The sequence below is a fragment of the Symphodus melops genome (assembly GCF_947650265.1).
Source record: "Symphodus melops genome assembly, chromosome: 16".
Taxonomy (NCBI): domain Eukaryota; kingdom Metazoa; phylum Chordata; class Actinopteri; order Labriformes; family Labridae; genus Symphodus; species Symphodus melops.
Window position 1 is genome coordinate 20,490,310 of NC_136706.1, and position 23,598 is coordinate 20,513,907.

Here is a 23,598-nt window from a genome sequence, read left to right on the forward strand (position 1 = left end):
CTGTGCTGCCTGAACAGACGAGCTTTTCTCTACAGATTTGTTTTTGTCCTTATTGACATAAAGCTAACGAGAGACAGAAAATGAGAGGGGGAGGGAGGGGGTTGGGTGACAACCTGTGCAGCTGCAACGAGGACGAAGCCTCTGTACATGCATGGACACATCCTCTACCAGGTGAGCAACCAGGTGCACGCAAGCACACACACACACACACACACACACACACACACACACACACACACACACACACACACACACACACACACACACACACACACACACACAGCACGTAACATATGATTCCCTCCTTGCTTGACCGTCGCACTGAAGCAAAGAGACCAGACCATGATGAACAGGCAGCAGCCAATTCAACACACACCACTGTCTTCCTTTTCTACTCCTGGGCCTTAGCCAACAACTCCACCTTTTGGTATTTCAGAGAATAGACTATTACAGCCATGTTCCAGTGCAAATTCAGCCATACAATGGCCAAGAAACACATGAAAATAAATGAAAAAAAAGGGAGACTATTGTTTCATAACTCATCTGAAAATCACTGAAGTTTAATGATTTCTCAGCACCATAGAGATTTTAAATATGTTGTATTACGCCAACTTTTAAAAGTGCTGGTTTTAAGTAAAGATGGGGGGGTGGGGAAAACACTGTGGTCTAAGTATTTGACTTCAACAAAAACCCTTGCTCTCAGTTTTTTAGATAGATCGATAGATAGATAGATACTTACTTTATTGATCCCGAGGGAAATTCAAGGCATCCAGTAGCAGTAAACAGACAGGCAGGACACAAAACATTAGTTACAATTGAGGGATGTGCGATTGGATCAATTAAACGCTGAGCCAGTAAGCACCAGAATTACTCGGCAGGAAAACAAGAATTTGTATTTCTTTTTATTCAGACCCACAATGCTGGTTAAATGTTGTACTTAAGCTTTAATGCTGCCTCCCCTTAGTTGTACGTATGTGTGAGCTTAAACATCACCCTCGTATTGAGCAATGTGCGACCACTTTGAGCCCATGTGGACGCAAACCTGCAAAGAGGAGCCGGAGATAAGCCACAGAACCAGTTTGACATGGTGACCTGCAGACCCTTCGATCCTCTGTTTAGCAGCTTTAAATAAATTGTTCTAGATTACAGCAATTTGAGAATTAGGAGTAACTCTCGACTGTTTCATCCAGAGGGAATTAAGTCTCTATAGTAGAAATATCTCCAGTTAAAATACACTACAAAAGACAAACTGTTCAGAGCGGTGGTTTTGTCAGACTCCCTGCCCCCCTCGTCCATGAAAGATTTTCTTTGGCTGTGAATTAATAATTGATCAAATAGTTATTAATTTGCGCATTCAGTCAAGTGGGCATCTTCCAAACATACACTGCCTGATACCTGGACGTATTATGAAGCTATTAAAGCTAATAAACCTTTAATTACGCCCAATCACCATTCATTTAACCACTTTTTTTTTTTTTTAAAGTTTATTTTCTCGTGAAATTTGATGTCAGTTTCTGATCTCGAGGTGGTTATCATCTCATTCACATCATTGCAACTCCCTCATTTCAAGTCTCAGCCCAACTTAAAAAGGCCAACACCCACGTCAGCATCTCGTCCTCGCCTGAACGTGAAATGAGAAGTGCGTAGTCGTTAAGAAGCGGGAGGCTGCATATGATAATGTTTGAAAAATAGAAAAAAGGTGTACGTTTTCAAACGGAATCTTTGAAGTCATTCGTAGTGGTTCATACTAAAGTGACAGAAGTATCTGTGTCTTTGCAAACAGAGCAAATGATGAGCAAATGGCATTATAGGCAAATATCCGCAGAGTCTAACAGTATGTGTCATGTTTTCAACACTGTCAAAGCTTATACGAGACAAAAAACTTGCTTCTAAAAATCTCTGCAGAAATATTTTTTTATTGACAGAAAGCTGTATTTTCTTGTGTTTTTTTTTTTTTTGCAGAATGTAAATCCCTGATGGAGGACATAGTTGTTTAAATGATGCAGATTTTCACATGATAGTCAGCAGTATGGAGATTTTTTTTTTTTTAACTTTAAGAGTGGAGGAAATAAAAACATAGCATCATTTTGTTTTTTTCACTCACAAAATGTACAGCAATAAAGATGTACAAGGATGTAAACAACTAAATAAATGGTCTGGTTTGGAGGATGGCCCGATTACACCAACCTCAAGTTATCTTTGCAATGCAATGACTCTGTTTTATCAGTTTGTCACATTCACTTTTGCTTTAACTTAAAGTCCACAAAGAGCATTTTCCTGAAAACGAAACAGTCAGTTCTCCACAATTTAGCCTCACCCCATGGTTCTTATCATCTGTCACCTACAGTCACAGTCCTCCACACACACTTAGGCTATCCACAGGAAGCAGACAGCACAGCGCTGCGTGCCGCACATCAAGTCTGCAATTTGAGGAAATCCACTGAAACATAGTGATGAAGGGCAGAGCACTCACCCGGCTTGCATGTAAGTCAACCCTGCGATTCACCCGTTTATTAATGTTCTTCACTGTAGGCTGCACAAATCTGCAGGTGACAGGATTTAGAAGATTTAGAAACAAATCCCAGATTTGATACTCATTACAATATACTTTTTTGCAATGTCACGGTTTATCATCGATTAATAACATTTTGTGCTTCATCAATCCAGAATAGTTCTTGTCACGATACAGCAGATAATTATTTTAAGTGTAAAGACAACATTACTTCAGTGCAAAATATGTTAAACATGTATTGTTAAATTCTGCAAAAATAGATTAGTCCTTTTAAATGACTGCAGGTCTATATTATTCATCTTAAATGTTATTGATAATCACTGCTCTTATTTTATGATTTAGATTTGAGAAGGAAAATTCTCTCACTGATTGACTTTAATTTATCTAACTTAGGCTTGAAAAAGGTTCCTCTGCGTACGTGTGCCGTAAACAACCAAATAACGGGCAGTAGTTTGACTTTCAGAACAGTTTGCATTGTTAAAGTGGCGATGCGTTTGTTGCGTTCACACAAAAACGGAGCAAACCTCCTCTGGTGCTTTATTCATGGTATATTTTGACCACAGCAAAGTACAGATGTTATATTTAAACCAGAGGGGACTGTTTGAAAAGGTGGATACGGGCTTTAATACGTCCCCTTTAAAACTTTTTTTTGCGCAACATAAGCTGGCACATACAAACTGCATTGCTACTTCACTTGTATATAACAGAGTGTTTTAATAATTAATTAATGCAAATATAATTTTGTGTGGCTTTAGGATAGAATCAAATTGTCACAAATGTCCTGATTTTTTAAAAAAGTTTTTAAGTATTTTTCAAAATGCATTTGGGTAATTTCAAGTTTAGCCAAATTTAAAATCGAATATTTAGATGTTTAAAAAAAACAAACATTATTGAATGTTTTATTACGCTGTATTTTTCTTAAAAAAAAATATATATATATATATAAAGATCTTTAAAATCATCAAACTGTATATTTTTAAATTCACAATAGAGATAGGGGCTGTGCTCATTCTTATCTTATCTTTATCGCCAACATATAGTGGGGGGAGGGGGTGGGGAATCAAACCATCCTGAAACCGTCACACTTTCATTGCCATCTCAAAAAACAGACCCGCACACACCCTTTTCCTACCTCTCAGTTTTATTCTGATATGATACCATTTCGCTTTAAGTGACCAACACTTTGGTAAACAGATCCATATCCGCGATGAAATTTGAGTTCAAACCTGATTTTTTTTAATTGTGGTCTTCGTTTAGGGTTAACTCTGAAATTTCAGGTGCTTTTGAAATTAAGTGTGTGTAATTTGTTTTTGCACACTTTGTCCTCCTGAGACAACACTGCTAATGAACTGGCACTAAATGAAGATTGCCTGACTCATCAAGATTATCCCCCATACAACATATTGTATTTTTTGTTGATTTGCACGAGCTTCATTTGTAAAAGCGAGACTTCAAACGTTGTTGTGAACAAACATGTTTCTACTCTGCAGGGCTGCTGTTCTGCTGTGCCTACATATCAGCCCCACCAACACTTTCAAGTGAACTGCAAAGGCCTTCCCCTGACTCGACTGTCTCTCTGTTGAACATTGGTTGGTATAAAGCATCATGCTCATTCACCTTTAGATTAATATTTAACATCTACTCTTTACAAATTTCAGAGGAGCAAACCATGGTGCATTTATAAAGTTTGGGGCGATGAATATTTTAAGAAAATCCAACTTAACAGCCTTCTTTTAGACATGAAAAAACATTTGATTAACTTTCTCTATGTATTTCCTGCCATTTATTTTCAAGTTAGACTTTGTGGTTTTTTAATGTAAATTTAATCTGCATGAATGCTATTCACATGTGCTCCAACAGGACCCACTGCAGCTACAACCATCCAAGCATCTTCGTCCTCATCACTTTCCTTAAGTGTGCCACAATCCACTGTTCCTTCAGAAACTGTTCCTCCATTAGAAGCTGAAGGGGAATCCTCTTCAGCAGCAGCACCAAACACAGCTGTCCAGCCTTCATCTATTCAACCTGCTACGTCATTTACTGGTGTGGCCACTACAAATGTAATGTCTACCAGGGATGTTGCTGACAACTCTCTAGTCTCCACTCAATCCTTCTACCACCCCGCAGCCAGAAACAGCAGCTATATCATCGCTACGAATGAACCTCTTATTTTATTACAATCTACCGAAGTCCAGGTCTCTACTTCAGGTCCTGATTCCACGTTTGTGAGCGCAAATACACCGCTCACCACCGTCACCAACAATGGGAGCAGCAATGGTAAGAAAACTGTCTCTTTTAAATAGAATTCCTCATGTAAACTAAGATTTTATGGTGTTTTTCACTCCATGTAAAAAGACCAAAGTGTAAAAACTGTGCATCTCTAAGCACCCAGGTAGGGAGTTTGATTGTCTTTGTGCTAACTTTAAAGCAGAGGAGATTAGCGGTAGAACCAGTCATCTGAACCAGTAGGCTTGCCCGCTCCCATCTCTGCAACTTTTGCCGGTTTGCTGTTTTTCTGACAAACCGAGGGGCGTCCAAGACAGAGGAGTGGAGGTGCCTTAAAACTGCTTACCGTCTCTGGTCCAAACAAATCCAGACCATTCAGGATCAGAATCTAAAGTTAGAAGGAGGACATACTGGCTGATGCATTGTTGTCAGAGAACCCAGGACTTCAACAGAACATATTTCCTTCATGTCTGATCATATAGTCGGGTCATTGTGTCATCTCCTTTGAAGAAATTCATTTTGTTAGGGTACAGGTAAAGTCTGGGAACCCCTCATCCAATGAATGACTTTTAGATTCATGAAGTCATAGATTATCTGAATGTGGTGATACTACATATTGTTAAACCTCATTGCTGGCTGAAGTTATGAAGCTACATTCTGAATGTGAGTGCTGCTCTCTGCTGGAATATATGATTAATTACAACACTGATTTGAATTATGATAAAACACATGCACACAAAAAAACTTGTTCATTATTAAAAAAATAAGTAAATATTCTAACGATTAATATTTTAAGAAAATCCAACTTAACAGCCTTCTTTTATACATGAAAAAACATTTGATTAACTTTCTCTATGTATTTCCTGCCACTTATTTTCAAGTTAGACTTTGAGGTTTTTTAATGTAAATTTAATCTGCATGAATGCTATTCACATGTGCTCCAACAGGACCCACTGCAGCTACAACCATCCAAGCATCTTCGTCCTCATCACTTTCCTTAAGTGTGCCACAATCCACTGTTCCTTCAGAAACTGTTCCTCCATTAGAAGCTGAAGGGGAATCCTCTTCAGCAGCAGCACCAAACACAGCTGTCCAGCCTTCATCTATTCAAGCTGCTACATCATTTACTGGTGTGGCCACTACAAATGTAATGTCTACCAGGGATGTTGCTGACAACTCTCTAGTCTCCACTCAATCCTTCTACCACCCCACAGCCAGAAACAGCAGCTATATCATCGCTACGAATGAACCTCTTATTTTATTACAATCTACCGAAGTCCAGGACTCTACTTCAGGTCCTGATTCCACGTTTGTGAGCGCAAATACACCGCTCACCACCGTCACCAACAATGGGAGCAGTAATGGTAAGAAAATTCTCTCTTTTAAATAGAATTCCTCATGTAAACTAATATTTTATGGTGTTTTTCACTCCATGTAAAAAGACCAAAGTGTAAAAACTGTGCATCTCTAAGTACCCAGGTAGGGAGTTTGATTGTCTTTGTGCTAACTTTAAAGCAGAGGAGATTAGCGGTAGAACCAGTCATCTGAACCAGTAGGCTTGCACTCTCCCATCTCTGCAACTTTTGCCGGTTTGCTGTTTTTCTGACAAACCGAGGGGCGTCCAAGACAGAGGAGTGGAGGTGCCTTAAAACTGCTTACCGTCTCTGGTCCAAACAAATCCAGACCATTCAGGATCAGAATCTAAAGTTAGAAGGAGGACATACTGGCTGATGCATTGTTGTCAGACAACCCAGGACTTCAACAGAACATGTTTCCTTCATGTCTGATCATATAGTCGGGTCATTGTATCATCTCCTTTGAAGATATTCATTTTGTTAGGGCACAGGTAAAGTCTGGGAACCCCTCATCCAATGAATGACTTTTAGATTCATGAAGTCATAGATTATCTGAATGTGGTGATACTACATATTGTTAAACCTCATTGCTGGCTGAAGTTATGAAGCTACATTCTGAATGCGAGTGCTGCTCTCTGCTGGAATATATGATTAATTACAACACTGATTTGAATTATGATAAAACACATGCATACAAAAAAACTTGTTCATTATTAAAAAAATAAGTAAATATTCTAACGATTAATATTTTAAGAAAATCCAACTTAACAGCCTTCTTTTAGACATGAAAAAACATTTGATTAACTTTCTCTATGTATTTCCTGCCACTTATTTTCAAGTTAGACTTTGTGGTTTTTTAGCGTATATTTAATCTGCATGAATGCTATTCACATGTGCTCCAACAGGACCCACTGCAGCTACAACCATCCAAGCATCTTCGTCCTCATCACTTTCCTTAAGTGTGCCACAATCCACTGTTCCTTCAGAAACTGTTCCTCCATTAGAAGCTGAAGGGGAATCCTCTTCAGCAGCAGCACCAAACACAGCTGTCCAGCCTTCATCTATTCAAGCTGCTACGTCATTTACTGGTGTGGCCACTACAAATGTAATGTCTACCAGGGATGTTGCTGACAACTCTCTAGTCTCCACTCAATCCTTCTACCACCCCACAGCCAGAAACAGCAGCTATATCATCGCTACGAATGAACCTCTTATTTTATTACAATCTACCGAAGTCCAGGTCTCTACTTCAGGTCCTGATTCCACGTTTGTGAGCGCAAATACACCGCTCACCACCGTCACCAACAATGGGAGCAGCAATGGTAAGAAAACTGTCTCTTTTAAATAGAATTCCTCATGTAAACTAAGATTTTATGGTGTTTTTCACTCCATGTAAAAAGACCAAAGTGTAAAAACTGTGCATCTCTAAGTACCCAGGTAGGGAGTTTGATTGTCTTTGTGCTAACTTTAAAGCAGAGGATATTAGCGGTAGAACCAGTCATCTGAACCAGTAGGCTTGCCCGCTCCCATCTCTGCAACTTTTGCCGGTTTGCTGTTTTTCTGACAAACCGAGGGGCGTCCAAGACAGAGGAGTGGAGGTGCCTTAAAACTGCTTACCGTCTCTGGTCCAAACAAATCCAGACCATTCAGGATCAGAATCTAAAGTTAGAAGGAGGACATACTGGCTGATGCATTGTTGTCAGACAACCCAGGACTTCAACAGAACATGTTTCCTTCATGTCTGATCATATAGTCGGGTCATTGTATCATCTCATTTGAAGAAATTCATTTTGTTAGGGTACAGGTAAAGTCCGGGAACCCCTCATCCAATGAATGACTTTTAGATTCATGAAGTCATAGATGATCTGAATGTGGTGATACTACATATTGTTAAACCTCATTGCTGGCTGAAGTTATGAAGCTACATTCTGAATGCGAGTGCTGCTCTCTGCTGGAATATATGATTAATTACAACACTGATTTGAATTATGATAAAACACATGAATACATAAAAAAAAAGTCTAAATATTGTAACAAAGGATGTAAACAAATACTGAAATAGATTAAATACAGCAAACCAGTTAGGAAATGTGACCTTGATGAGGATGATCAAATAATAAATAAGTCCTGCACACTCTGCATGATATCACAGTTCATTATAAGCGCATATGGATATTACAGATCACACCCGTTTGAACATAATCTCTTACATTAAGAAAACTGGTGATTCAAACTCCAACAGAGTTAACTGTTAATGAATTACCAGTACTAAGTGTGTCACCTACGATGTGACTTCCTCCTTTCATTTCAAAGCCTCGTGCACGCTGCTCTGTAAGGTTTGAATGTGAAGTCATCAAGTAGCCTCGCCCCCAGGCTCTTCTAATCAGTCACCTACAGAAGCTACAGGCAGCCACACACGCTTCAGCTGTCCTCAGGGAGCACAGAGCACAGAGCTTCAGCTGCACACGTGTTTGTTGAGGTTTAAAGTAAGAGGAACACAATGGGGACGGTTGGCCTACAAACTCTGATAACATGTGAGTAACTCAATCAATGCAGGTTTTGTTTTTTCTTTTGGTGACTAGCTTGAAAGTCTGTCGGTTTTAGTGCTATTTTTTTAGCATGTAAAATAGTTCTAAGAGATGCTAAAACCAGTGTTAAGATGTATAGTAGGAACATTTGGGCTCAGGAGGAATAAGGCAGGTAGAAACTGTAGATCACTTGGACTTCTATGTGAATTCTTCATAGAACATGAACTCTGAATATTTATTGTTGCTTAGAATTGTCTGGAAATGTTGGAGAAACTATCTGACTGTTAGTCAATTTCCTTGTTTGGTTAATACGTTTCCTGTTTACTAATGCATGACACCTTTTTTTCAACAAGCATTTCACAACAATACGTCAAATATAGTTAACATCACTTGTCCTGCTCATTTCATCATGATGAGATGAGAAATAGTTTTTCCCTCTAGTCCTCTATTTTAAACAGATTAAGATCAGAAACAGGAAATCTCTCTCTTTCTCTTTTTTTTTTTTTACTTTGACTTGCTGTTTTGAAATCTGTGACAGTTTTACCCTGTAGAAAGACCACAAAACTCTCAGGTCTTACAACATACATATGCCTGTATTGATTTTTGCAGCCACCCTCAGGTCTATTTTCTTACCCACACGGGTGTGAATGAGAGATTAAAGCCCAAAGAAATCAGTGAATTGATATGTACTTCTTTTTTTTTTGCTCTATTTTGTTCCAAACTGATGCTATCTGTGCCCAACAAAAGCTGGGAATCCTGTCAGAGTACCAAATGACGTGCCGATTTTGCAGGCTAAGGTTGACACAATACCAGAATTATATAGGCTACCAGGACTAATATCTAACTTGATATCCGTTTCGTTACCATAGCAACAAAAAACAAGTCCTAGGTACCCAATATTGTGTAATTTATCAAAAAATTGCAGGCAAACTCCTGCACACTGATTAAACTGCACAAAAAAAAAAAAAAAAAAAAAACTTTTCAGTACCGACTTAGCCAATGTATTTGTGCTATTAAGACTGTCTTGTTTGCTTATGGCAGTCTTGGGTTTAAAACTATGACTAAAGATCTGTGGTTTTTCAAAGCTTTGATACTTATTTAATTTTGAAAACCTTAACATAGACCTTGACTTAGTTATTCATCATGCCTTAGACCGCATAAAGAACAATTCAGCAGAGTGTCTTGCCTTTACATCAAACAAACTGAAACGCATGAACACCTGCCACTTCAAACAACTTCACTACTAAAAAACAATGAGAATACCAAGTGTGCACACATTTCCCGACAATGTCCATCACCTCAGGGTCCCCTGCAGAACATATCAACTGTCATCTGTACAACTTTCTGCATGTTTGTGTATGAAATAACACTTTTGAGACACATGCACACTTAATGTTGTGACATGCACAGTTATACAGTACCTCCTTACAAAGTGTTAACCTCCAATGTTGTGTAATTTTGTCAGTGCTCTTTTTCTCTTGCCTTTGTAGTGTATCATTGTAAAATGTGGTTTTCAATCAAAGTGTAACAAAACTCGGCATTCCTGGATTACTGACAGGATCTGACAAAGAGAAGTAACAAAAGTTGAAATGAGTCACGGCAGCATATTGGATACAAATAACACATTTCTTTTGTTGTCAATTATAGGTCTGCTGTTGTCTTGTGCAACAGTACCAACCTTTTCAACGACATCTGCACAGAGCGACATAGCTACCAGCATCAGCTCAGGCCGGCTTCCTGCTTCCACCCAAACAGTGGCCGACACTGAGGGAATAACTTCTGGAACAAAAAATAGCTCAACCCCTTCCTCTAGCCCCATCATTGCCGCTCAAATTTCAACCAGTACTAGTCAAACCAACAGCACCGCTAACCCCACCCAATCCACCACTAACTCCAGCAGTGTGACCACCAGCACTACACAAAACTACCCCCCCACCATTGACGAAACAAGCAGTCCGATCACCGAGACTACTCAGTCTATCAGCACAACCATTCTTAGTATGACCTCAGTTACAACACAAATCAGCAGCACCATGGATTCAACCAATATGACCACCAGCACTACAGAAAACTACACAACCACCATTAACGAAACAAGCAGTCCGATCACCGAGACTACTCAATCTATCAGCACAACCATTCCTAGTGTGACCTCAGGGACAACACAAACCAACAGCTCCACTGAAAAAACCCAAAATATCACCACCATCAGTCCCACCATCACCAGGACAACCACCACCAGGACAACCACCACCAGGACAACCACCACCAGGCCAACCACCACCCCGACACCCCAAACAACCACACTGGAACAAGGCGAACCCAAGTCGGAGGGACTGAGCTCAGGTACTGTACACACACACGTTTTTAATCTTTGAATTATTAATAAAATGTTGAATAAGTTGTGACACTAGCAAATTAATACAATAAATGATGTGAAGTATTAAGGTAAGCGTGTTAGCAATCCAACATTTGATGATTAAGACTAACATAAGCCCCGTTTCCGAGCGGTCCGGTTCGGTTTGTCTCGTTACGGAGTGCATTTCCATAGATGATAGATAGATAGATAGATACTTTATTGATCCCGAGGGAAATTCAAGGGAAGTCCATAGACTAATCCTGGGAAAGATTCCTAAATAACCGACCCGTACCGTCCTATTTCTTGGGACCTTTCCGTTCGGGTGCCAAGACTATCGAGCTGACCCTAAAAGGTGGAGCTAGACACTGCAGTCCGTTGATTGGTCAAAAGAATCGTCACTTCCCGTGTAACAACTGGAAACAAAACCCTGATGTGTTTAAATATAAAGCCGATTGTTTACATCTGTTTATTTTCCCTCGCGGCACACAGCCTTCTCTGAAATGTCAGTGACAGAGTAGATGAACTGCTGGATGTTTTTATCGTTGGTTTTGTCTGTCTCACGTTTTTCTCCTTAGCGGTTAGCTACTATCATGAGACGCTATTATGTAGCTGACGCGGCTATCGGCATCTGGCTTATACACCGCCTACCAAATAGGGCATGGGTGGCTGTGGAAACACAAACGGGATCTGGCTTAACCGAACCAAACCGTATCGATCATTACTGGACTGCTGTGTAGAAACAGGGCAATAAAGTACTACAGCTGATCATCTCATTAGTTTGACAGTTATCTGGTCATATACAAATGCATTTTCACCAAAGTTTGCCAAATCATCAAGTATATGTGAAGCTCATGTATTAAATAAGCAGTTACTTTGATTGTCATTACCAATGCAGGAAAAGTCATTGCCCTCGATATCCAGTCCATTAAGTTGTGAAGAAACGTCCCTTATAGTACTCAATGTGAACATCACTTTGCTAAAAAACAGAACATTCATGTTGTACCCACTGATGAGACAGGACTTTGTTGACCCTTGAAGTATTTCCCATGATAGCAGGTATTTGCCTTTATAATTCCAACTTATTATTAGCGTCTAGGACACATTTCGCATTGTCCATAGCTTTGCCTGATGACTGTAACAGAAGGCATTGCTCTGCTAAGCAGCAAACTTTAAACCAAGGTTGATCTTGTGTTAAATTTGACTGTTTCAGGTTTAACCACTGATTCAACCTCTGTCACTGACATTTTTGACAAAGATGGGTTATACAGGGAACATGTCTGTCTGATTGTCATTCAGCTCTGGTAAACAGTATTTTAAAACACAGCCTCAGATGTAACTCCTCTTGCTTGTCAGTTATTTATTTACAATTTCAGTAGAGCAACTTTGAAAACCCTTTGTTTCTGACATTGTTAGTTACCTACATTCCTTAAAACCAAACGTTTAATGTATCAAATAAAGATAACTCTGAACAAAGCCACACTTAAAAGAAATCAACAAAGCCCAGACAGGTGATCACACCCCTCTAAATAAAAGGAGGTCAAATGTACAGTATCTAGAGTCCACTCATCATATTATCTGTGCCTCCGACCTTCTTTTGCACTGTGCCAATCTGTAGTTAATATGTGAATGGTTTCCTCTCACACCTCCGTGTTTACTTTAAGTTTATTCCTTCAACCTTTGAAGACTGAACTGCAATGAGCAGCCATTTCAATAGCAAAGGTTGTCTGCTGTAGCTTTTTTACTGCTCATTTTGTCATTCACAAAACATTAGAGGAATTGACCCGTTCCTGTGACATTGTCATTTCCACAATGTCAATTATTAAGCCATTGATTGCAGAACTGTAACTAGATAAAAACATTGGAACAAGAAGCTCATCGGCTTCCTCCTGTAAGGACACCTCAAAAAGCCCTTACATCTCTTTTCATCTAACCCTTCCACTAATTATCAGTGAATTTATTTTTTTCAGGAAGTATATAAGTCTTTCTGGCACCAATTTATATTGTTTTTTTCTGGAAAGGAACTTCGTCCTTCATGCTGTCAGTAACCATTAGATCTGAACAAACATCTGACTCTGAACTTTCATGAGATCTCTGAGGCTATGGGCCCTGATGTCCAAACTTAAAAGAAATATTGATTGAGATCCTGCAAATGTTTCCTGAAGGGTTTTAGTGTTTGTATTTTTTTTATTATTATTATTATTTTTTTATCTACTTAGACTTAGACTTACAGGACTTTGTTGAAAAGACTGCTGAAAGATGTGCCATATCGTCTAAAAGGCTTTGCCTGGAGTTTAATTACAGTGTTGAAATAGCTTTTTAATTTCCTTTAAGTGCAGCATTCATTTCTTTAGGATACATTTGATGTTATTCTAAATTGTGCAGACTGATTGTAGATATATTTATAATCTCAGAAGATAAAAAAATCGTTTTTTACATCAATTTTTCTCCCGGCCTCGAGACAGCTACATAAAATAATTATTGAGTGTTTGGTCTAGTTTCTAGTTACTTGTTGAGCTCAAAGGTCAGTTTGATGAGTCAAGATTCAAGAAAAGGAATTATCTTATCTTGGCAAAGTTGCAATCCAGTCCTGTCTGACACAGAGTTAGAGATTTACCAGAAGTGGATTAAAGTCAGTACCATCAAGATGTATTATCAGTGTAAGCCAGTGTAATGCTGTACGGGTCACACCGATCTGGTAACAATGAGGAGAAATGCAAACTTATCAACCTCCAACTTGGCACTTATGAACCTCCCACTTCTAGCATGTTTCTATTTGTATTGACAAGCAGTCTGGAAGTTTAATCAGCATGGCATGTGGGAAATTTTGCAAAAAAACCCCCAAAGATTTCATGGTTTGTATGCTGCATTGTGATTAAATACACCTGCAAAGCCAATAATATATGAATACATTGAAAGAAAGAAGTGTTGTAATATTGAAGGGCTAAAACAAATGACCCATTTTCTCACCCATTTTCTTTCTCTCACTCTCCAGAAAGTGTTGCCGTCATTATAATTTTTGTCATCACAATCGCCATCCTGGTGATGGTTGGGCTTTACTTCTACAAAATCCGGTGAGTTCAGAGCATATATATCGATCTTCTACAAAAGTATGTTGGAGGCAAATTCATGAAGAATGGATCGGGCCATTTTAGTGTCCTATTAAATATATAAATTATCTTAAAATTCTATGAATGGATCAATCTTTTCTTCAAACAAAGGTGGAACTGCTGCTCTGATAAGGACTGGGCTTAGCAGTCGGTTCAAGTGCACGTCATTAACGTTTCTATAAGCACCCATTCTGCACCTTTGTGGTTATTGGTGTTGGTAATTGTATTGGACTTTTTTCCACTTATTTGCAAAGGGAGCATCCATTATTTGTTTGAATATTACCACATTTTGAACCATTAAAAAAAACATTCACCTCCAACTCCTACGCAAATAAAAACCTGTCATCCAATCTGTTAGTGAATATAGAAAAAAGATTTCATGTCAAGTCTTTGAATTTCTCTAACCTCTCATTATCTTTGACATTTCAGACGTAGATCCTACGGACCTCTTCTGGAAAACAACAGTGGAACTTTAGGACACTTCAGCAACCCCATGTATGATCCTTAAGACTGAACCATGTACCTTAAGTGACCCCCTTAACCTAAACTCCTCAGTCTGCAGACTGAGCTTGGTGAGTTTCAAATGAGGCAGACAAGTTTTACAAGGGAGATTAGGCTATTAGCTTGTGGCTAGGAGGTATTTTGGCTGGTAAATAAGGACAATTTTTGGCAACGCATGCTAATGCTGCTAATGCTAGTTTTACATATTGGTGGGAAATGTCTGAGATTTCACTCATTGGTTTTGAACTAAGTGTGTTTCTCACAAGTTAATTAGAAGAAGTGGATGGTGCAGAGGAGCAGAGAAAGATTTTGGTCCGAAACAGGAGGTCCTCACTTTCATTCTGCCGAAGTGTCCTTGAGCATAACACTGATTCCTCTCCTGCTCCCCTCCTGTGGGGGAACCGAATCAACGCATTAGCCCCGTTTCCACCAAGCGGTTCAGTTCGGTTCATCTCAGTATGGCACACATTTTCTGGTGTTTTCATAGATTGAAGTCAGGAAAGATCCCCAAACTATCGTCCTACTTTTTGGGACCCCTCGGTTTGGGTGCCAAGAATATCAATCCGACCCTAAAAGGTGGAGCTGAACACTGCAGTCCGTTGATTTGTCCCATATGACAGCGGCATTGAAAGACAAACACAACCTCGCTGTTTAAATTCACAATTGATTGGGGGTTTTTTTCAGCTGTACTTCTCCTCGCTGCACACAGACTTCTCTGAAACAAAGCCTGATTGTAAAGAGCCATATACCAATGCACAACTTCTCATTCAGAGGTGTGTTAATTGTCCTGTTCTCAAGCAATCATAGCGCAAAACACTATGAAGTTATGTCTCCTCTTCTTTAGTTTCCCCGGTCCTCTCTCTTAAAAAAATAAAAATAATTTTTTAAAAATCAGCAGAGGTGGCCATATTTAAAGAACAGCACACCGTCGGGAAACACTGCAATGACAATGTAGATGAATTGCTGGATGAAGGTCTTTGTTTACTGAGTCGAGTTTTGATTTTTTGTTGAATTCATTAGCGGCGCCATTACGTTGCCGAGTAGCTGACGTAATGGCTTGGATGCATTCGACTTGGATGCCGCCTACCAATTAGGGCACGGTTGGCTGTGGAAACAAACAAGATCAGGCTTTACTGAACCAAACCATACCAAATTCTACTGATCCATACCTGACCGCTGTGTGAAAACAAGGTTTTTTATTCCTCCATTATTTTATTAAAGAAACACCTGAGACGTGCTTCATGTGCCTCATGTCACATGAATGGTGCCGCCACTTGATCCATTTATGAATGAGTGTTTTGTTTGGAATTGAACATTATTAGTGTGAAGCTTATTTACGTTTATTAAAATTAACCCCTTTCTGCTGTTATTTTGTCTCCCTCAGTATTTTATCGATTGTTTTTTCTTGCTTTGGAATGAATATCATTGTCTTAAATTGTTGGTGCAATAAAAAAAAAATGAACAATGAAAGACAGCAAAAATGTTTGATGGTTTTTTAGAGAAAGAGGAAATCCACTTTAGGACGCATTCATAATTAAAAAAAATTAAAGTACGCTCACACCTTGATATCGTTTTTTATTCATGGTAGTGGATTTGGTCCAGAAAACTTTTCACAACAGCTTTTTGTATAACCTTAAAGATGCACTTTCTGTTTCCAAGAGAGAGAAATCTACTGCCTTTGGGGAACCTCTGTGTTTTATCTGGTGCCATCATGAGACTAATATTTAAGCTTTATGAGGAGGAAGAAGAAGAAGGTACACTGATTGTGAAACATGCGTTTCCCGATCAATGCAGTTAACAATTTTTATTGAGTCAGAATGAAAGCATAAAACAATGCTGGTGATTAACATGTCCTCATTCAGATTCAAGCATAAACTCCATTTGACTGTAGCACCTGTAACACAGGATGAACTTTATCTGGAAGAATCTTCAGTTGTGCAAAAAAGCATCGGCGTGCAAACAGCTCATATGAATGATCAAACAGCACAAAATAACACACACACACATCAACTTACGAGCCCTCAGAAAGGACAGAGCTTGTATTAACTGTGTAATCATTAAAAAGTCATGAAGTCAGATGGCTTTGCAAAATAAATAAATCTCCACATAGCTCTGTTGAAGAGGATCGCAACATGAATGATGGAATTTTCAACGACATCTGATATGAAACTTGTGTTGATAATAATGACCTTGCAATGTAAAACATTTAGTCAGAGACCATAAACAGCTGACATCCTCCTCTTTTCATCCAGCAAAAAAAATACTGTTGCAAGGATAGAACATGACAGCTGCACTGAAGCATTTGAAACAAACTTACAACAAAACACAGGGCGACACTGATGTACTTTGTTTCTGCTCCTCAATGGGCTGCGGAGTATCTATTAGTGGAAGCTGTAATAATCAAGCTGTCGTCACTGCCCTCCCATCCTAACCACATCCATTCTTCCTCTCTCAAACCCTTTCCATTAAAATCCTCCTCCTGCCCACGCTCTTCCTGCTTACCCTCCATCAGTTTACCCGTCGTATTTTTATGACCTCTGATAACCTCTTCCTTTAGCTATGCGAAGACTCTAAATATGTCAACTCCAGGCTTGTAAATAAGTCTAAATATTCAGAGGATCAAAATGCATCTCAATCTCACTGGTTGGCCTCATTCTCACCCTTGTTTAGAGCTCACTCAACTTCCTGTTTCTGTCCTATTTTCTCCTATTTCAAAGTAAATTACCAACATCATAAACTGATGTGGTTCTTTGAATTGGTTACAGTAAAAGTAATACATAAAGCAACACCGCTTTATGATGTCATATACTAGAGATATACTTAAAGGGAAATGTTCTCAAGTTTTTTTTTATGAAAGCAACATCACTAATGTTTGCTTTCGTACTGATAGAATAATAGGCCTCTTTCTGCTTATATTCAATGTGTAAAGTGTTGTTGAATAAATCAGATAAGGTTTCATCACCCAGTCCAAAGGAAAGGTTTGATATTTACAGTATGAATGATTTCTGCTTACATGTACATCATACCAGTTATTTTATCATGTTTTATTCTAGGTTTGTGTGTGTTAATAAAATTGTCTGACTTTTCAGCATATAAAGGTGTTTTGTGTGAAGAGGGCTTGCAAGAGTGAGTGCACATTCCAGCATGTGTTTGGTGTGGCCTTTCAAAGTGAATCACTCACCAACTCAAACATAGGTTTACTTTAAAACCCTGAACTGTTAATCACTCACCCACTTTTATATAGGTTGAGTGAGCCTTGATTCTTAATCACCAAAATGGTCTTCTCCTTAAAAATAATTGGTTACTCGACGAGCTGTCAGGTTGTGATAAGAAACAGGCCAGGTAGGAAGTGTCTTCCCCTACAGATTGGACAAAGGATCCGGGAGTTTGATGCACCAATGAGAGAACCACACATCAAGAGACGCATTTGGAAAGATGTCCCTATTGGAGGAAGGAAACCGCACATTCTCGAGTGCATAATTTGGTTAGATATTCTCTGTCTAGTGTATAAAAGGGTTCAGGGAAAGATAGTCTGGGTGAACTGACCAGGTATCTGTCTGTCGTCAGGGACACGTAGTTTGAACCCAGAGAGTCTGTAACTTGTATTCTTGTTTGATCAGGTTAATAAACTCTGTTAACCCGAAAGAGACACCTCCAGTCATTCCTCTCATCCCATCAAAAGAATACCCAGAGATTTGATGTAATTATTTAAAGGATTTCAGATTTCTATTTACAACATTTAGGAAAAGGATTAAACAGCCAACTTTTATCCAGCAGTATATAACTGGATTTTTTTTAGTTCTTTGGTCAGTTTGCCTTGGTATCATTTATTTTCTTTTTTTTTTTTTAACTGAGCTTAATTCTTCAGGGAAAATATTCAATCGAAAACTGTTTTGTCAAATAAGAAATAAGAATAAGAAAACGTTCTCAGTCTATTCATCTCACTTCAGTGTTTTTATGTCTACACTATAGGAGTCAAGCCCACTTGGCCAGTCAAACCCTGTGAAAGGCTGCATGTTCTTCACAGTCTGAACTGTTGGTACCTAATCTAATTGAACGTCACTGAACACAGACGTGTAGGGACGACTGATTACTGCTGGCATTTTTAATAGTGCAACTTGTTTAAAATGAATTGTGCAACCCCTTCAGCAATTAACATTTTAAAAATATCAATAATACAAAAACTCGGTAGCTATGAGATGATGTATCAGTATGCTAAATATTATACTGTATCCCTCCCCTCCCCGATATGTTGTTGGTAAAGTAGGCTGCAAAGAAGACAAAAACTGAGTATGCACAAGTACCTTTACCATGTATAAAATATATCCCAGTTACTGTAGTTTGAGTTGCCACTGGTGCATCACGACTCAATGTGTAAGCAGTACTGGACAGCAGCAGTAACAACACAGGAACCAGATTGTTGTGCTGCTCTGTTATTATCAGGCCTTAAATACTAACTCAATGTGTGTTCACGTGTGTGTTATGCACATCTTTCTTGATAATGACACTGGTTTAAGGGCCAGATGACTTTCTTAAAGGGATAGTTCAGTATTTCCAAAGTGGGGTTGTATCAACGGTAAGTACATGAGCCCCAGGAGATGACGCTCAGTGAGATTAAGATTGAAAAAAAAAATCAGCAGATTGCAGCTCAGAATTTGTCATTTTTATATTTGGATAGTACATCTATGATTAGTTTAGTATTTTTGAGGTGTGGTTGTATGAGGTACTTGTCAACGTTAGATATATTAGCCACAAAAGTTGATAGTCAGCATTGCTCCTTTAAGGAGAGACCAGCCTTATGTCTGACCATGAAAAATGTCTCTTATTTTATAGTTGTATTTGTTGTCTTCCAAAGACAGAAGCAGCTGATCAGGTGGAGAAACACGCATGTGTTGGCCGAGTGCTCAACAAAAGTGTCTTGCTGGCATAAAAATAAAGCTCAGAGAATTTCCTTCCTCATAGGTTTAGTACAACATTATTCTTTGTAGCTCATTTTGTCTTAATTTTATCTCAATAATGTGGTGCAAACAATCCTGTGTGCACAGCCTTATGGCCCATATTATCAGGAAAACAACATCACTAAGTCATTTCAAGAGGCAGGCTCCAGGAACATCAGCAGTGACATACATGTGATAAAATAAATGAAATTAAATAGCTTAGCTCCTGCGTTTGCATTTCTAGTCCCTTTAAAAGGAACAACAGCTAGTGTGGCTAACACACTTCAGTACCTCATAGAATCCCACTTAAGACAACAAGCTTCATCACTACAAACTAGATATGGACTATATTGCTATTCTGAATATAAAAATCACAAAACCATTCCTCATACTTGTGAATATGGCCCGAAGGAGAAGTAACAGAAAGGAGGAAGTTTGATCTCATAATGGCAATAATTAGACTAAATGCCACACAGTGCGTAAAGTCACCTGAACAGTCAGTTAATCTTTCTAACCTTCATGCACTGACAGTAGACACTATCAGATTCTGAGAAACAGGAAGAAGCCTTTCCTCTCTCCCGTCGTGGTTCACTTTCACATAGCTGATAAGTGACTGAAACCTCAGTCTGCAGTGCAACACAGCGACAGGTTTCCAAGTGCTGCAGACGTTCACCACATAAAAGTCTAACAGCTGCTCATTCAACAAATGTATCAACACGCCACTGAAGGGACACGGCTCTTTTTAAAGAAAGGCCAAGTCAGCGTCCTCATCTGTGACCTAACGGCAGATTAATAAACTCAGTATAGGAATTTGAGAAATGTATTAACCATAATTTGATAAATGTAACTTTTGTTAAATGTTGTGCTACGCTCATGATGGATCACTATTTGGTCTTTGTAACATATCACTGAGTACAGTTTAAGTGTATTGAAATAACCCTTGTTATGGCAGTATATAAATATAGACTGATAGAAAACAGGAACAGTGGGGCGCCGATAGCTAGAGGCCACAGTCCTCGTTGCCGCAGCTGTGGGTTCGAATCTTACCTCAGCCCTGGCTGCATGTGATCCGACCACTCTCTCCTCTAATCATTCCCTGCCTCTCTTCAGCTGGCCTGTCTAATAAAAGGCAGAAAGGCCCAACAAATATCTTAAAATGAAATAAAAGCAGGAACAGCTACAATTTGAAATCTGAAGCATTAAGCCATAAATTTCAATAAACCCTAATAAACTAACACCTTCAAAACCACACAAACGTCTCTTCCCCCCCACACACACACACAGAAATGGAAACCGTTGAGTTATGTTTGCATGGAAAAACCTGATTCAGGTTTCACTTCCAACCTCACTGTAGCTTCACCTCCCCTGGGTTTCCTTTTCCTTTTGCATGTTTAACTCAAAAGTTGCAGGTTCCTGCATGGCTTTAAAAAAAAAAAAAACTTGGTGAAAAAGACAATAAAAATAATACTTTAAACCTGTCTGATGAACTCCCAACTCCAAAAAGAAATAAAAGCAAGATAGAGAAAAAGACAACTGGGAGATAGAGGTTAAATCAGAGGTACAAATGTTGGTGGTTCTAACCTCTCTCTTCTGCGTTATCAATATTTAACCAGATCAGTGGTTTATAAGATAACAAGTACAGCGGAAGGATTATTAGTAACTACAGCAGGGCACACCTTTTCCAGAGAACAGAAACTATTGTGGTTTTGATTTGACGTGGCATGGTCACTATATTTCAAAAGGAAACCTTGTGTGAGAAACCACTTTACATTATATACTAACTTAAACTTACAAATAGTGAATGAATTTGATGAGGAATGAGGGGGACTGTGACTCCAAGAGAACAAGGTCAGAAAGCCCAGAGAGCAATTCGCAAGTACAGTTCATCGCCAGCAGGTGTCACTGATCACAAAGGTTTGTGATAGGATACAACACAGGAGACGACTAAAGGGGCAATGCTCCTAAAAAGGAAAGATTGTGTGTGTGCGTAAGAAAGAGAGAGAGAGAGACAAACGTTAAGCAGGTTTCTTGCTCCATTCTGAAGGAGAAGCAGAAGTTTTTTCTGTTTGTTTGGGTCTTTTTTTTTTTTACCTTCAAAATGTTTCCAATGAATCACTATTTTGTCAGGCACAGACCTCAACAACAGTTTTTTTTCTTTTTTTCAAACTCAATTTGGATGAGGTAACTTTATTTTTCTCATGTTCTGTTTGTTGATTCAATGTTTAGGAACAACACTGTCCTTGCTAGCTTCTTTCCCCCGGGGGTTTAATTCTTGTTTGGACATGGTTGGATAAACGTGTGGGAGCTTTACATACTTATTTTTTACATTTGATCGCTTGGTATCACGATATTTGTGATTGAACTTCTTCTTGGTCAGTGTTTTGAATTCCCTCTGCCTGTTGCTTTGTCACACTGTTGTATCTGTGACGTGACCTCTTACGTTGTTCAATAAGATGACCTGTCGCCAGATTATCATAATGAGAAACGACAACATAAGAAAAACATTTGCTCCAGACGATCAGAAACTCTTCCACCAGGACCCACACCAGGAGGGGCTGGGACTCTTCCACAGGAGCCCCCCCATCTGAAACCTCAGGCCACAATCTGCAGCTATAACCTCATAAACAAGGGAAAGACCCCTGCTGATGCGGTCCCTTCCACCACCACCCAAGAAACTATAAAATACATTGACGTACAAGCCTCTCAAGATGAGAAATAAACATGGACAAAGCCTGAAGCGCTGTCTCAGCCTTTCAGTCAGCCTAACCTGAGGGTAGGGATTGGAGCTGGTTGACTGAAAGTTTAGGCTGGCGGCTGCTGCTGAGGAGCCTCCGGAGCCCCCTTATCTAAAATGATGGCTGACGTCTCCTTTAATATTTTCCATCAACAGGAATGGATGAAATACATATGAGCTACAGAAACTAAATCAGTGCATTTGTGCAAATTCATTTGATGACATTATTTGCATTACACAAATAAAAATTCAGGCTGATATTTGCCCCTGGAAGCTTCTCGACACTTTTTAAAACGATATAAAAAATACGATGAAGTGTAATGATGATTTGCTTTGATTAATAAGGGATGTAATAAATCACAATCATGAATTCACGGTACGATTCTTTCATGATTTTTTTTTTTTACAAAAAGACAAATGACTGAAAATGATTCCTTTTATTTTTTAGAAAAAACATCAATGCACCTGTTGATCTCTTTGGCTCTGACGAGCAGGGCTGCAAGCTTGTTAGGAGGGTTTGGCTTCACAGTTGCCATGGTAACGCCTGCTTGTTACAACCATCCATTTCTGCAGCTGCTGACGCTCATGATATTACTACGAATAATTTTTCAGCGTATCAACGTGAACCGTGACACCTTTGAATTGATTTTTGACTGCCTCAGGATTACTCTTTACATGCCTACTTACAACACAATGATCAGCCTACGTCATGGAAAACTTCACTCTGAGCAAATAATATTAATTGCGAGTAACAGCTGAACTAACCTGATGTGCCACCACAATGACTTTGCGTTTTGAATGAAGAAAAATCCAGTTACCACACACTGATTAGCCTTATTAAGACATGTTATATAATGACATGTTTTTATGAAAACAATAAAAACACACGCTGAACCTCGCCCCTGAAGAGAATCTTTGGAAAATCTAAAGTTACAACAGAAACAGATCAGAAAGTAAATAAAAACAGCTGAAGTGAAAAAAAGAGTGAGAAGTTATTAGACAGGAGTGTTATTTTTTTACTCATCAATGTGACTGCATGAAGACTGTAATGGGCTAACTAATAATTAATTTAGTTTTAAATGCTGTGAGTGTTAATCTGTAACCTTCATAACTTTGCTAACAATGCGATGATGCTGGAAGTCCTCCATCATAACCATCAATGAAAAGGGAAAGCATGATGCATTATCTGACTTCACTGGCTGTCTCGTCACTTTTTGGATAAGCTCGTAGAAACGTTATTTAAAAGCTATTCACCAAATCGTTGTTTTAACTCAAAGATGAATCCAACAGGGAACCTCAAATATTATTAGGGCTTCAAATGGTTGATAATTTATTTACT

At 38.9% G+C, this 23,598-nt stretch overlaps 2 protein-coding genes across 2 annotated transcripts in view; one reads left to right on the forward strand and one right to left on the reverse strand.

Annotated features, from left to right (window-relative positions):
* LOC306837355 (uncharacterized protein) overlaps positions 1-23,598 on the reverse strand; it is a 63,708-nt gene that overhangs the window by 29,902 nt on the left and 10,208 nt on the right. The window lies entirely within an intron of this gene.
* Positions 10,670-15,109, forward strand: parm1 (prostate androgen-regulated mucin-like protein 1; the record flags this gene model as incomplete). The annotated part of the gene is made up of 3 exons (XM_079363793.1): positions 10,670-10,967; positions 13,973-14,051; positions 14,517-15,109. 3 exons carry the CDS (start codon positions 10,670-10,672, stop codon positions 14,593-14,595), a joined length of 456 nt encoding a protein of 151 aa, XP_079219919.1. The 3' UTR covers positions 14,596-15,109.